This window comes from Onychomys torridus, chromosome 14 (genome assembly GCF_903995425.1).
Source record: "Onychomys torridus chromosome 14, mOncTor1.1, whole genome shotgun sequence".
NCBI classification, from domain to species: domain Eukaryota; kingdom Metazoa; phylum Chordata; class Mammalia; order Rodentia; family Cricetidae; genus Onychomys; species Onychomys torridus.
In genome coordinates this window covers 39,663,156-39,679,380 of record NC_050456.1, presented here as the reverse complement: position 1 = coordinate 39,679,380, position 16,225 = coordinate 39,663,156, and the positions used below count along the sequence as shown (strand labels likewise).

Here is a 16,225-nt window from a genome sequence, read left to right as displayed (position 1 = left end):
GGTCCTGCCTGGCCCAGGGTCAGGACAAATCTCTCTCACCCGCCAGTCCAACCAAGTAAACACACAGAGACTTACATTACTTATAAACTGTATGGCCGTAGCAGGCTTCTTGCTAACTGTTCTTATATCTTAAATTAACCCATTTCTATTCATCTATAAGTTACCACGTGGATCATGGCTTACCGGTATCTTAACATGTTCTCATGGCTCCAGCGTCTCTCTGCCTCAGCCTTCCTGTTCCCAGAATTCTCTTCTCTGCTTGTCTTGCCTATACTTCCTGTCTGGCTACTGGCCAATCAGCATTTTATTTATACAGAGTGATATCCACAGCAGCTTACAGTGGCAGGGAGGGGCCTAATGAACCTGGTCACACATGCTATGGGTTCCAAACTCAGGTCCTCACGTTTGCAAAGCAAAGCTCTTCACCTACTGGACCATTTCCCCAGCACTCTGGGACTGACTTTTGATTGAGATCCCGAGTGCTGCAGTTAGCTCCCAAAGGTGTTAAGGCTGACTGCAACTTCTACTGCCACAGCCTACCTATGGTATATTGTGGTCTTTGACTTTCCATGATCTACAGGGCGAAGTCTCTAAGAGAGAGGGGTGGGGCCAGAGACGTGTCCAAGTGGACCATGAACAGTGACATGGAAAGGAGGGCAGCGGTGGTGGCGCACACCTTTAATCCCAGCATTCGGGAGGCAGAGGCAGGGGGATCTCTGTGAGTTCAAAGCCAGCGGAACAAGTTCTGGGACTTCCAGGGCTACACACAGAGAAACCCTGTCTCGAAAAACACACAAAAGGGGAGCAACAACTCCCACAAAAATGAGAAATAAACAGCGTCACTTAAAATTACCAGAGCTCATGAAGAAAATGGTTGGAAAAAACCCAGGCCAGTCTCTACGGTAAACACAGATATTCTCCCCTCAGATACAGACACCAATCTTGCTACGCTGGTAATTATAACCCCTGTAAAGCTCCGAGGTCTTCAAACTAAGACTGTATTCATAGCAGTTCTCAAAGCATGGTTCTGCCCTGAGTAATAGCTGCCCTGTTAAAGAGCCCTGAAAACGTGGCTGAGACACAGTAAATGACACGTTTATAAATCACACAACTAGATCAGTTTTGACATACATGTACAGCCTGAAGGTGCCACTGAAACCAGGACAGTGGTCAGACCCAGTCCTTACCCTTTGCCGCCTCCTTCAGTCCTGACATTGGTAATCTGTATCTTCCTCTAGCAGTGGGTCACGACCCCTTTGGGAGCCAAATGACCCTTTCACAGGGGTCACCTAAGACCCTCAGAAAACTGATATTTACATCACGATGTATAACAGCAGCAAAAGTACACCTAGGAAGTAGCAACAAAGATAATTTATGGTTGAGAGTCAGCACAGCATGAGGAGCTGTGTTAAAGGGTGGCAGCATTAGGAAGGTTGGGAACTTCTCTGCTCTAGTTCTCAAGCATCTAACGAGAAGTTTATCCATTCTATCTACTTCCTCAAAGCTCTAGGCAATGCTCTGGAGTCCAGCACTGTCCCATTCCACCCACTCTGTTGAACTACAACTCTGCTGTAGGACATGACATACAAAAAGCACTCAATATGTTGGACCAGGTGCTTCAAGGGAACAAAAAGTGATTTCTGCAAATAAAAGTCCTATTATTAGTACCGATCTGTTGTAGATGTCAGCAGTTTCCATGTCTTTCAAACCAATACTTCAGTAAGATTAGCTATCACCTAACCAAATAACAAATACCCGCAGTGGTAGCCATTTTGAAAAGCTACAATGTTCATTACAAACAATGCTACCACTTGTCCATGTCCTTTATGATAGATACAGTGAGAATTACTACAGAATAAATTCCAAGTGGTCTATCTTGATAGATGTGTGTGCTTTAAGTAGCAGCAAGGTATTACCAAAATACCCTCTCCAAACACACTTCCACACTTATGCTCCCATCATCACTGAAAAGATTTCAGAAAATGCCACTCAGAATTCCGCATATCCTTTGACCTATACAGATACCAATCTTGCTACATTGGTAACTATAACCCCTGTAAAGCTCCGATGTCTTCAAACTAAGACTGTATTCAGTTCCAGTTTCATAAATGTATGCTACCAGATCTTCTGTAATTGGTGGTTAAGATGGCTAGAAGTTAGAAATAAGACTCTCAAAAATAGATTAACAGGCAGTACAGTGGAGTAAACAATAGTTAATGTGGAGTAATTACTCATTAATACAAAACGGTGTTCACGGTAGACATTCCAGTGAAGACAGCTAGCTTTAGGACCAGTGACCAGAGGGATGAGGTGAAATCCTCCAGCAGGGTGACACTGTCCACGCTGCTGAGTCCCTTCTGGTGGCTGCTGGCTCCTGAGAAGTCGGCAGGTGTCTCTCCATCCTTCAGCACCTTCAAAGTTCTACGAATACCAACCTAACCTGTTGGTCTAAGCGTGGGGACCACTGTCTCCATCTTCAAACAACATGATGACGCTGTACAGTATGACAGAAGAAACAAACTGGGATCGACTTTGGAAACAATAATGCAGTATGGCTGTGCATAATGACCACAGCAGTTCCTCTGCATTCACTGACCTGTCAAACTGTGAATGTGAAAGTTGAATGTGAATGTGTTCGTTCTATCAAGTGAGCATTTCTGTAATTTTCATTAATGAAATAAAAACAATGTAAAAATAACATCTATTGATGTTTAAAACAATTTTTATATTTATTTGTGTATGTGTGTGCATGTGTGCACATGCATGTGCCAAGGTGTTTGTGGGATGGTCAGAGCTGTTGGGTCTCTTCTTCACCATGTGAACTCCAGGGATCCAACTCAAGTTGGCAGCAAGCATGTTTACCTGCTGAGCATTTCAATGGGCCTTACTGATGTTTCTCAAGTTAGTGTTTTTAATTTCAACTTTGTTTTTTTGTTTGTTTGTTTTTTGTTTTTTTGTTTTTTTGAGACAGGGTTTCTCTCTGTAGCTTTGGAGCCTGTCCTGGACTAGCTCTGTAGACCAGGCTGGCCTCAAACTCACAGAGATCCATCTGCCTCTGCCTCCAGAGTGCTGGGATTACAGGCGTGCGCCATCAACGCCCAGCGATATATTTTTTTTTTTATTCACAGAGCAAAAGACATACAAGTAAATCCACCAAGATGTGAGACATGGTTATTTCTGGGCCAGCCAGCCAAACTAGCACAGTGAGTCAACGTACCACTCAAAATGAAAACATTAATAGACTGTCTAAACTTTACACTCCCCTACACCCCATCAACCAAGTTTTGGTGTCCTCATATTTTAGCATGTGACAGCTTAAAAGGAAAAATAAAGAATAGGAAGTAACAAGGGATTAAAAGCTAAAAATTGGTGCCTGGTGATTTGTGTTGGTAATCTCAGCACTTGGGAGGATGAGGCAGAAAGATTTTTTTGTTTTGTTTTGTTTTGAGACAGGGTTTCTCTGGGTAGCTTTGGAGCTTGTCTTGGATCTCACTCTGTAGAGCAGGCTGGCCTAGAACTCACAGAGATCCGCCTGCTTCTGCCTCCCGAGTTCTGGGATTAAAGGCGTGCACCACCACCGCCTGGCGGCTGAAGGACTTTGAGTTTAAAATTACAGACCTACATATCAAAGGACTGTCTCAAAAAAGAAAGATGGTTCAATGGTAAGAACCCTTGCTGCGGAAGTGTAAGGACCTGAGTTTGGATTCTAGCACCTACAATAAACTGGACATGGTAATGTGTCCATCTGTAGCACCATGTGGGGGCTGAAGACGGGAATAATTGCTGGGGTTTGCTGGCCACCAGCCTAGGTTCAGGCTCAGTGAGAGACCAGGTATCAAAGGAATAAGGCAGACAGAGCAGGACCCAGGATGATCTTCTCTGGCCTCTGTACACATATGCACAAACACATACATATATGCATACACCACACACTCCTCTGGCCTCTGTACATATATGCACACACATGCACATATATATGCATATACCACACTCCTCTGGCCTGTGTACATATATGCACACACATACATGCACATACATATGCATACACCACACATACACACAGAAGAAAACAAAGCCAACAAGCTCAAAACAACAAACCAAACTAGCACCTAAAGATAGCACAGGCAATTAATTCTTCCTGCTTCTCAAGAGCGGAGCTTGCCGGCATTCCGATGCCTAGCAAATGGTTTTTTTGCTAAGAACGCAACCATAGAGCAGGGGGTAGTGGTGCATGCTTTTAATCCCAGTGCTCAGGAGGCAGAGGCAGAGGCAGGAGCATCTCTGTCAGTTCAAGACCAGCTCTGGTCTCCACAACGAGTTCCAGGACAATAGGGCTATGTAGAGAGATCCTGCCTCAAAAAACTAAAAAAGAATGCTAGCCATTGGGAACAAATGGATTTGGAAGTCTGAAGAAATGCCTTCAGCCTCAGTTCTGTTATTTATGACTATCTTGACAAGTTGGGGCCTGTTTTCTCGTATTTCAAAACCAAAGAGCAATGCTTTCAAAGAACTGAGATTCTATGGATTGTCTCTCCACCATGGAATTGTGCATTAGGCAAGCACTCTACTCCTGAGCCCGTGAGTGTGGCCTTTGGTTGTCTGGCTGCATTCGCTCCCACTGTTTACTTTATCTTACCATCAACTATTTCATTAGGTTATGGTGATATTTTATTTGTGCTGAAATGTGATTTCATTTGTATGTTAATAAATAAAGTTGCCTGGGGGTCAGAGCTAATAGCAAGCCATAGCAGAAGCTGGGCGGTGGTGGCACACACCTTTAATCCCGATCACATGACAGGCAGATCTCTGTGTATTCAAGGACACAGTCAGCATGAAGACACACACCTTTAATCTTAATACCAACCATAGAGACCTGGAGGTCTGTATAGACAGGCAGTGATGAGGAGGTCATGTAGTTGGGTTTACAACCAATGAGAAGGCAGAACAGAAGTCAATAAAGAGACAGACACACAGGAAGTAGGTCTCTTTCTGAGGGGAAGGACAACAGCAACAGCGAGGGGTAAGGCAGTCTTGGTCTTTGCTCTTGGCTGCTGCTCGATCTCTGGGCTTTTAACTCTGTATTTGGCTCTGTTTCTTATTTAAGAAGACTGTTCAGGATTACGTCTACATTGGGTAAATTGTTAAATATACATGAACAGTTAGTTACCTTACGTACATTCCCTGTTATAACTGAATTCGAAAAACTGGGTCCTTTTAAAAGGTTTCTTCAGCAGAAGTTCTACAGCACAGGAGGCTCCATGGTTAAGGCCATTAACATCTTGTGTGAGAAGGTGACTGGTGATACCCAGGCGACTGAAGGCACATACAAGAAAAAGTCAAGGCAGTGTCGCGGTGGAGGTGGAGTAGAGAGGGAGAGACAGGAACGGGGGAGTGGATGAGGGAGCAGGAGTGGGGATGTGCACATACATGGATGCAGGCTTTAAACCAGCTTTCAGAAGACGCACTTCAGGGATAACACCTTAATCCACGAATGGATGGGCTTGTTGATTACGCAGAGCCAGTCACCTGGAAAGACTCCATTTGGTCAGTGTCCTGAGCACTGGGATTATAGGCGTGGACCAACACATGCAGCTTTGGTGCCACAAGTAGCTTTGCTACTTCATGGGAGAATTATTGATTTCCACATCAAATTTGGTTGTGGACATTCAAACTGAAGCAATAATGAAGGACAGAGAACAGCATCAGTATTCAGCTTCAACTTTTACTGCCATACTGCTTTAGTCTTTGGTGTATGTGTGCTGAGGGGCAGAAGCACCTGCTTCTACGTGCCTTTCCTTCTGCTCCACGACCTTGAATTTGGTATTTGTTTTTACACATGTGAGTATATATATTTATGTATATTATATAATTATATAAAATAAAACATACTTTCTCCAAATATAAATGTGTATAGTATAATGTATATTATAATATATGCATACATGTTATAATATACACACATATGTATTGTATATTATAATATATGCATATATATTTGGAGACAAGTTTCACGTAGACCAGACTGGCCTCAAACTATGTAGCAAAGGATATCCTTGAACTTCTGATCCTCCTGTCTACACCCAAGTGCAGGGATGACAGGCATGCATCATGTGGTTAGCTTCCCGCTCCTGTTCTTATGATCATACACACAAAAATCAATGTAGTCTGAGTATCCAAATCTTATAAAAATTATATATTTTAGATAGTTTGACAACTTGCTTTTCCTGACTTGCTTGGGAGGTTTAAAATCCATGTTGCCATAGTAAGCTTGTTCACTTAACTGTTCTGTAGTGTTATCCACTCTCTTTACTCATGGGCATTTGAGAGTCCCCTTGGGTAGAGTTTAGCTTAGTGGCAGTGAGTATGTCCAGCATGCACAAGGCCCTCAGGTCCGATCCCTAGCACTGACCAAGAAGGGTTCCCATCAGTTCAAAACCATCAGTATTTATAGTCTGTGAACCCGAGCACACCGTCAGCTTTCCTCAGGGCATGTGGGACTTTCTTCTCCTTACTGCTTTCAAGCCAAACCGATGTGTTCATTTATACTTGAATTGACAGTGTAAAGGTTTCCAACATGTGAAGGTGCCCGTCATGCTAGTGACATATGACATCACTGCATTAAGGAAGTACACACTAGATGCACAGCAAACCACTGCCATTAATGGCAGAACCACAACCACAATCCGAATATAACCATAACAAACCCCCCCAAATCCCTCCCTCTAACAATTCAGTGAGAGGAGGGTGCCGCTTAACAGGAACTCCCTGTGTACTGGCTGGGGGGGATGCAAGAATGTCGGATGACCTGAGAATCCCGCTTCTGGATATTCACCCCCCAAACTGAAAATGTGTCTACACAAAAAGATGTGTATATACACAGTGGCCTCATTCATTTACAAAGACTTGTCTTTGAAAACCGTATCTTTTACTGCAGAGTGACTTTGGCAAGGGATGAAGACAGACAACTCTGAAGGGTAGTTAACAGGTTAGTGAGAGGGTACCCCACCACAGCCACAAGAACCTGAGTACACACACAGCCGTCTCTCACAATGTAACAACAGGGCCCATCTTGGGAACAGTGTACTTCTAAAATCAGATGTGGCTTCCACACTGGTTCATCTTTAGAAACTAAGAGAAACTTTAGTAATTGCTGTTGTCCACGAGAGACCAAAAAGGGTCTCCTGGAGGACAGTGACGTAGAGAAGAGGAACAAGACAGTTTACAGGGCACCTAATTAAGTTTGAGTTTCAATGAGTAGCATGTTTTCTGCATGGGGTCTATTTACATTACATAATTATTGGTCTGAAATTCAGATTTTTAACCGAGTATCTCCTATTTTTACGTCTAATCTGGCAACTTAAAAAATTAATTACATTTATTCATTTTCAATTTATTATGTATGTCAGAAGTCAGAGAGTAGGTACTCTCTTTCCAGCATGTGGGCTCCAGGCATTGAACTCATGTTATCAGGCTTGGTGGCAAGCACCCATACCTGTGGAGCCCTCTCAGCAGCCCCTCCTCTGGCGACTCCTAGCAGACGGCACTCAACTCAGATTATCTTGCTGGATGTAATTTAAGAAGAAAGCCAATTACTTATACATACATTCATTTATTATATACATAAAGTTCCTTAAGCTTCACAACAGAGCTTGTCAAAATGAATTTTGCATGATACAGAGTACAAAATGAACATAGCTTCATAATTATGCTAACTACAATTATCAAACTTATACCATCCTTAATTTTGTTTTAAAAGATGCGTAACAGGTCTCTATGAATGAAGAGTAGCTTGTGCTTGTCAACATGGAAAATATCGTTAGGATTTGGGGGCGGGGGGGGGGGAGCAAGCTGGAGAACTGAGTATAAGGTACATACCTGGAGTCCCCAAGCTCAGAGGAGGATTATTTTGAATAAGGCCAGCCTGGAACTACCCATAAGGCCCAGTCTCAGGAGGAGTTAAGTACTAGAACAAACTGTACTGTGCTACTGAACACGTATTTGTTGGGAAATTCGTTATCAGCTCCAAATGCCATCCCCAGCTGTTCAACCCCATGACAAGTACTACTGGATGCCATCTTCTTGTGATGGAGTAAAACCGTGTCTGCAGCCACATGGGAATGATGGGGGAGGGAAGGACAGCCAAGGAGAGATGGGAAAGGAATTCACCGGCGTAGGAATATTGTATGTGGCAATTAGGTCATTAGGCAAGTCTACTTCAGTTAATTCCATGGAGTTGCTATTTCAACATTATCATGTTATAAAAAGAGCCCTAAGATCTTAAAAGTCTGGTTTTCTATAGACAGATCAACGTTTTTTTAAAAGCAACTGAGTAATGTTTTCCCTTGAATTGATTTAGCTGGTAACTGACTACTCTGTGTTAGACACTGGCTAGAACTGTGAGGTACACCTATGGCTAAGCAACACTGAAGGAGGAGGCTGCCCAGGAGGGAAAAACACACACATGCACAAACAAGGTGAGCTGTGAGGTGAACAGATTACAAAGCGATCAGGTATCCAAGCCGTCTTCTCCCTTACCTGCTTAGAACACTACACTACCTTGGCGCTCTTCCCATCTCCTTGACCTCGTCACCTTCCTTAATGGGCCTCAGTTTAACTGATGTTTTCTCTTCAAAGCCTTCCCAGACATTCCAGCCTTAAAACAGTTGGTGACCATGTTAGGATGTCTTGGCAACCGAGACTTCATATGCCGACCATACCTGTAACCCTAGCGTGTGCATGGCTGAGGCTTCTTGTGCAATATTGCTTTATCTGGGCAAAGATGTGTGATATTTGTTTTTGCTGTGGAATGTCACTTTAACTGGGTAAAGGTGTATTACATTTGTTTCTGCTGCATTGGTTTAACTATGTAAGGATATGTTGCACTGGTTTCACCTTGCCTGCCTAAGGAAACTGATTGGTCTACTAAAAAGCTAAACAGCCAATAGTTAGGCAGGAAAAAGACAGGTGGAGCTGGCAGGGAGAGAGAAGAGAGAAGAGAACAAGGGGGACGCCCCAGACCAGCCGGACAGCCAGCAGACATGAGAAGCAGCGAAGTAAGATACACAGAAAGAAAAGTAAAATTCCCCAAGGCAAAAGGAAGATAAATAAAGAGAAACAGGTTAATTTAAATTAAAAGAGCTAGCCAGAAATGAGCCTAAACTAGGCAAAGCATTCAAATTAATAATACATCTTTGAGTCATGATTGGGAGCTGGTTAGTAGCCCAAAAGAAAAAGCCTGGTACAGAGGCTCATCCTGGACTAAATAATAAGTTCTAGAAATTAAATGAGTTTAGCCAGGCATAAAAGTGCATGCCTGTCATCCTAGCATTAGATAGGTAAAAGCAGGTGCATCAGAAATTCAAAGCCAGCCTCAACTACAGTCAGTTCAAAATCAGCCTGGCCTGCATGTGACCCTGCCTCAAAAAGCCAAAGAAAAAAAATGTATTTAAGGGGGTCTGGAGAGATGGCTCAAAGGTTAAGAACACTGACTGCTCTTCCAGAGGTCCTGAGTTCAAATCCCAACAACCACATGGTGGCTCACAACCATCTGTAATGAGATCTGGTGCCCTCTTCTGGCCTGCAGTCATACATGCTGTATACATAGTAAATAAATAAATAAATCTTTAAAAAAATGTATTTAATTCAAAAGGGTAATTGATGTCTACCCTACTTGATCTCACTTATTCCATGAAGATAGGAGCCTTTGTGTCTTGCTCACTCATGTGGCTGAGTCTTCATCACGATCTAATATCTGATACACAGCTGGGCGGTGGTGGCGCACACTTTTAATCTCAGCACTTGGGAGGCAGACCAGGCAGATCTCTGCGAGTTTGAGGCCAGCCTGGTCTACAGGGCGAGACCCAGGACAGGCACCAAAACTACACAGAGAAACCCTGTCTTGAAGGAAAAAAAATCTGATACACAGAAGATACTCCATAAATTGCTGATGAATCAGTTCTGGTAATAGTTTTTGTATGATATTAAATATAGCATTGAATGTTTGATAGGTATGTTAAATTATAGGGCCCATAAGGAAAGTACATAAGCAAATCAATTCACAGAGATTTCTATGATCTAAGCCAATTTTCTAGATGTCATAATAGTCTTTTAAAATGTGCTTTCTGGGCTTGAGAGATGGCTCAGCGGTTAAGAGCACTGACTGCTCTTCCAAAGGTCCTGAGTTCAATTCCCAGCAACCACCTGGTGGTTCACAACCATCTGTAATGAGATCTGGTGCCCTCTTCTGGTCTGCAGGTACACACACAGGCAGAAAAACTATACACAGTGAATAAATAAATCTTTTAAAAAAATAAAAAATAAATAAAATGTGCTTTCTTTCTTAGTAAAAGGCTGGAAATTTAATAATAATAAACAGTAAAAGTACACAGAAGAATACTAGCACTGAAAGCTGTATTTTGAATATCTTGATTTATAGATAGTACATTCCTTTTTTTATATATCTTTATACTTTTACTTTCTTAGTCACATGCAATATGCAATAGTCTATTCAAAGTTTAGGCAAACTCAAAATAAGCCCAACATCTGAACTGTAGCGCCTAATCAATACTCAATTTCACATTTTTTTCCTTGCCCCCTAATGAGATAGTTTAGATAGTATCTACATATGTATTTAATGAACATGTAATTTTGCCCTCTGGAGCTACATCCCAATACTTTGGTACCAAATTTCTATCAGCTAAGAGGGACAATATTCAAACTAGTAAGTTATCTCAGATTCACCAAATTGCTGGTCAAGGAAATCACTAACATATCTAAAGTTGCTTCCTAGTTCCAATTGATTTTGAGTAACTTTTTCATTTTTACAATTAAGTACTACAAGTATTTTAAAAATTGAAGAATGTACTGAAATGCTTCATTTCATAGAATCCAATTTTCCAGCTATAAGTTACTGGCATTTAGAAAAAAAATTACTTTAAAGAAAACTAAAAATGTAAAGCCTATGTTTAAGACACGCCCACTGGGCTCTGTTTTTATTTTACATTGAAATACTTTTTTGCTTTGCAAAGAAAAGACAGGAAAGTTCATATTACAAGAGTACTTTTTTGTTTTAATTCTCTGAGAAAATGGAAGAAATCTGAATAACAAGTTCACAACGTGGCGAAATGCAGTTGAGAAACAATGATTTCAGTAATGCTCTGCCATGGCAAGTGTGTTTTACCTGTTTGCCATCATAGTCTGGAGTGCCCAGGCTATCACCTTACAGCATACGAAACACAGAAAAGGAGGCTTCAAAACAACCCCTTTTAATGTACAAACATGAATTTAGAAATTGTTTTTAAAAAAATCACCTTTTTTACATAATGTATATGCAAAACTGCTTTAAATACATGATTTTGGAAGAATTATTTACAAATGTATCAGCCTGTGAAACAATTCACAGGCAAGGCATACATAGTGGCTTTATGTAATTGTTGCATCTCGACTTTGGGAGATATAAATTTATTCGGCAGTAGAGCAAACATAAAACTGTGACAAAGCATCTTAAGGGCAACCAAAAATTTGATCCTCCGAACAGTTTCAATACTAGAACTGCCAAAGTCTCTACACAGGGACATCTGAGTGATCCAGATGCCCGCTTACAGCTGTTCTGTTGGAAGGGCTGACACAGACCGCCCTCAGCACATGAGGCTGTGGGATGCAGCCTCCTGCCAAAGGGCAGCTGACAGCCATTGCCATCCAAAGAGTGAAGTAACCTAGAATGTTCTTTTTTTTCAATTTTATTAATATTTTAAAAAATACATAAAAATACAACCATCCAATGTCTGAATAAATATATTTAACAAGTTGCAAGATAATACCTTATTTTACACAAAAATTTTCAGCTTTAGAAATCTTGTTAAATAACTTCATTGTTGTTATATATTTCATTTTTGTATTTTTGTAACAAAATAAAAACTCTGAAATTACATAGAAAAAAGACAAAATATTTTTGTCAAGGGATAAGATAGTCCACTGAAAACTTATTCACAATTCCACTGTAAACATTAATAAACATTAAAATATTTGCATAATTGTGTGCTCAAAAGTCCTATAAAAGTGGAAGACTTATCACAACTGCGGTTTTCAGTCAGCTACCTTCCTTTCACAATTGATTTTGTCCCATTTACACTTTAGATCTGGGCACACTACTGAACACACACTTTGGCAGTTCTACACAGCAAGTGCTTCCACAAAAAATGAAATAAAAACAACCAACAACATAAAATAACCCCTACTCGCCAAGTGCTCATGTTCAGATACAGCTCAGTGAAAGTACAGCAGTCACTGCTCAGCCAGGGCACATTCTGATGTGGATCATGTGCACTTGCTTGTCTATGACTCTAGAACACCTGAAAGCTTGATTATACAAATTCAAATTTGCTAAGTGCCCTTTTTTCTCTATCACAAAAAAAAAAAAAAGGAAAAAAAATACAGAGGAAAAATTATGACTAATATGGCAGGTCACCTACCCTTCAATTATTAATAAGCTTATTTTTTGCAACAATGAAAAAGAAGAGGATATAGCTACAATCCTGGAAAAATATACAGGAGATACTTAGCCAGCTGAGTGCTTTCTGTGGTTGTATTTCAGGGTTTGGAATTTGTGTCCATGGCAGCAGTCTGCTGGAGGGTGGGGAACCTTTCATCACCTGCACTCTACAGCAAGGACATTTTGGGGGGGAGATGACGAAGATGGGCTCATTCCAGTGTCGGATGAAGCCGATGACATGGAGGCCCCCGCATGAGACACTGTGGAATCAACACAACCAGGTTAGACTAAGGAATGGTGCACAAAGACACCGAAAATCGAAGTAAGATTGGTTGTTTGTTTTTGGAGACCATCTCACACAGCCCAGGCTGGCTCAAACTTGGTATGTAGCCAAGGAGGACGTTACATTCTGAGTCTCTAGCCTCTGCCTCCCGAGTGCCGGATCACAGGCGTGCCCCACCACACCTGGCTAGAACCAGACTGGTAACATCATTCACTTCAATCCCAGGCCAATTAAATGCTGTACAAAGGAGTAACGAGCTGTCAGCTAGTACTCTGTCTGACCCAGTTAAGTGAGGCCGGCATTTGGCCGGTTAAGGGACTTAGTTCAGAAGAGATGCCACAGGCTGGGACGATGGGGTGAGGACAGTGTCCAGTGTGCTGAGCATGCACAGGACCTGGGTCCCATCCCCAGCACTGGGAAACAAAAGGGACGACTAAACAGAACCAGACATCACAAAATGTAAGGAGTGAAGAGAGCTGGTCTGTGGGGTAGGCAGGCATGGGGTGGGGGATAAACTGGGCACAGAACCCACAGCCTTATTCCTGCTAGCTAAGTGCTTTCCACTGAATTACACCACCAGCCATCCCTTCCTCTTGTGATTACAAATACTGTAATGACGTCTATTTACAGTCTTTACTTAAAATGGACAAATTCTAAAGTTGGATCTCTTTCCATTTGCTCCATGCAATTTTTAGTATTAAGAACAGCTGGACTGGTCAAAGTCACATATAACACAGGTCATCCCCAGAAGTTCTGTCCGAGGGAGTGCACTGCTCTCAACCAGGTTGAATCTAACAGGTGTGCAGGTATGTGTGGGCACGGGCGGGTTGATCTAGATGCCTCCTGGAGCCGGCTGGACCCTATCGGGTGTGCAGGTGTGTGTGGGCACGGGCGGGTTGATCTAGATGCCTCCTGGAGCCGGCTGTTCCATCTATTTCTGTTCTCCCTGATCCTGGAGAAGTTGCTTGGCAAACGAGCTCTGCACTGGGCACCCCATGGCCTTTCACCACCACCCTAAGGTCTGCCCTAACTGTTTTCCTGTGGGGAACGGAGGAGGACCCGAGAATGTGCAGTCCTGAGTGAGTGTGTGTTGTTGGGCATGGCCACGTCAAGGACCACGGTCTCAGATCCACGGGAAAACAGCAAAGCCTTCCCAAGGGCCTGAGTGTAGGCGCCACAGTGTGTGCAGAAGTGTCACAGCCTTCTCCCCACTGATGTTTACAGCCTTTCCACTGCTTCCCAGACTGCGCCCTCTGGGGTTAGCTCCAGCTGTGTACCATAAGCCCTGCTTCCTCGGTCACTTGCAGTAACCCCACAGCCTTGCCCAGCTGTATGCAACCACCTCTCTGTCCTTACTCTATGGCGTCCCTGGAGCCATGCAAGGACTCAGCGTTTTTCTATGTGGACTCCTTGTCTGCAGGATCCTACACACTCTTTCTTTGTCTGGCTTCCGGCTTAAGAAACAGGATGCTGTCCACCCACTTCTGTGTGTACCTTTTACATGTAAGCTTTTAGCATCTGAAATTGGACCTGTAATTCCAGCACTGGGTAGAGTGAGGAAGAAAATCACCATGTATACTGACCAGCCTGGGCCAGAGAGTAAGACCCTGCCTCAGAAAACCAAGCTCACCTCCCACTGAAAACAAAAAGCTCCAAGAACTCACTCCTGCCCGTGGAGTGTAAGTTTGGGGGTGTGACTTTCCATAAAGGCACGTTAACGGTGCTGTCTTTTAACACAGGCCTCCCCTCTGGGAGTTGACCCAGCATTGTCCAAGGAGCTTTCCCCATAGTCTCGGTGTTCTCTGCAGAAATCCCACCAGTTAGGGCCCTCACCAGACTCTGCCCTGTCTCTTCTCTAATCTCATAACCCCTCCGGCCTGCCCTCCTCACCACCTACCCCATTTCTTCGACACAACATATCTATACACAGCTTTGTTGAGATGGTGTCTCTATGTAGCCCAGGCTGTTCACCCTCCATTTCTTTGAGTCAGGGTACGTCTATGTAGCCCAAGCATGCCTAGTGGAACTTCCTGCCTTCACACCCCAAGTGCTGACGTTGCATGTATACATCATCAAACATCTGTCTTTTGTACTTTCCGATGGGATTTTTTTCCCCCAGCACAACACATATCCTTTTTATTATTTTTTTTATAATCCCCATGTTGTATTTTCATAGATTCTTCTTTATCTCTGAAAACTTTCCATTTCTTGGACATAGGGTCTTACATAGCCCAGGCTAGTGTTGAATCAGCTAGCTAGCCCAGACTGGCCTTGATCCTCCTGCTTCCACCTCCCAAGTGCTAGAATTACAATCACAGGTATGATGAGCCCCCATGACTGGCTTTAAAGTTTTAGTATATTTCTGTGGGTTTTTTTTTGTTTTTTTTGGTTTTTTGAGACAGGGTTTCTCTGTGTAGCTTTGCGCCTTTCCTGGAACTGACACTGTAGTCCAGGCTGGCCTCGAACTCACAGAGATCTGCCTGGCTCTGCCTCCCAAGTGCTGGGATTAAAGGATCGAACCCAGGGCCTTGTGCTTGCCAGGCAAGCGCTCTACCACTGAGCTAAATCCCCAACTATTTCTGTGTTCTTTTAAAATAACAGTTCTCTGGGATTTTCCCCCCTCCTCTGTCTTTACACAAAGGATTTCTGCAAATATCTGGTCATGTGGCTTCCAGACGCAGGAAAGGGCCATAATAAGCTTACTAGAAGCCATGTCCGAGCTTCGCAGCTTTCAATGTGGTCAAAACACATGTGATTTGCAAGGGTCTTGCTTTTAGGTTCAGAAGCATCCAAATGTTGGTTTCTAGGGTAGACCATTTGTCTAGGCATAGTTAGCTTCTTCAGAAGAATCTTTTGGCAGTTAGTTTCAATGGTCAACTTGATTATATCAAGAAGTACCAGGGAGATTAGTAAAGAACTCCTCTGGGTATGTGTGTATGTAGGGCTTCCAGAAACAGAGCTCTCTGACCTAATCAGTGGAGCAATCCCATGACAGATTCAAAGGATGGTCTTCTTGGACAAGAACCACTGGAGGAAAAAGATCATTGGGGCACATCCTTGGGACTAGACTTTGTCCAGATTCCTTCTTACATTCTTTTGGTGAGAGCGATGTGAAAGTCACTAATACAAGAGCCGTCACATTTCTTCTGCATGAACTCCACAGAAACCTCGTCCTAGTTTCTCCCTCAGTGGGCATTACCATCCTGGACACTATCCTTCCCTCCACTCACACTGTGAGTGATCATTGCCCTGTGTTCTGGTCTGAGTACTAACGAGGTAGGGCACACACTTTCATTTCCTTTGCTCATATTTTGGCAGAGCTTGGCTAGATTCCTTGTCCAATGTTTGACTAGCTGGCAACTCTGTGTTCTTAAGGTCTGGCACAGACAGCACTCTTCTTAGGATTATTTAAAGTAACCTAACCGCCAGACTGGCAATATCACTCAGGGCAC

At 42.9% G+C, this 16,225-nt stretch overlaps 1 protein-coding gene across 1 annotated transcript in view; it reads right to left on the bottom strand.

Moving 5' to 3' along the window:
* Positions 1–11,052: 11,052 nt before the first annotated feature.
* The window catches only part of Arid4a (AT-rich interaction domain 4A), a 72,423-nt gene continuing 67,250 nt past the window's right edge, over positions 11,053–16,225 (bottom strand). The window contains exon 24 of the mRNA XM_036206253.1: positions 11,053–12,750. Coding sequence (XP_036062146.1) covers positions 12,647–12,750 — 104 coding nt within the window. The 3' untranslated portion in view covers positions 11,053–12,646. The remainder of the gene's footprint in view (positions 12,751–16,225) is intronic.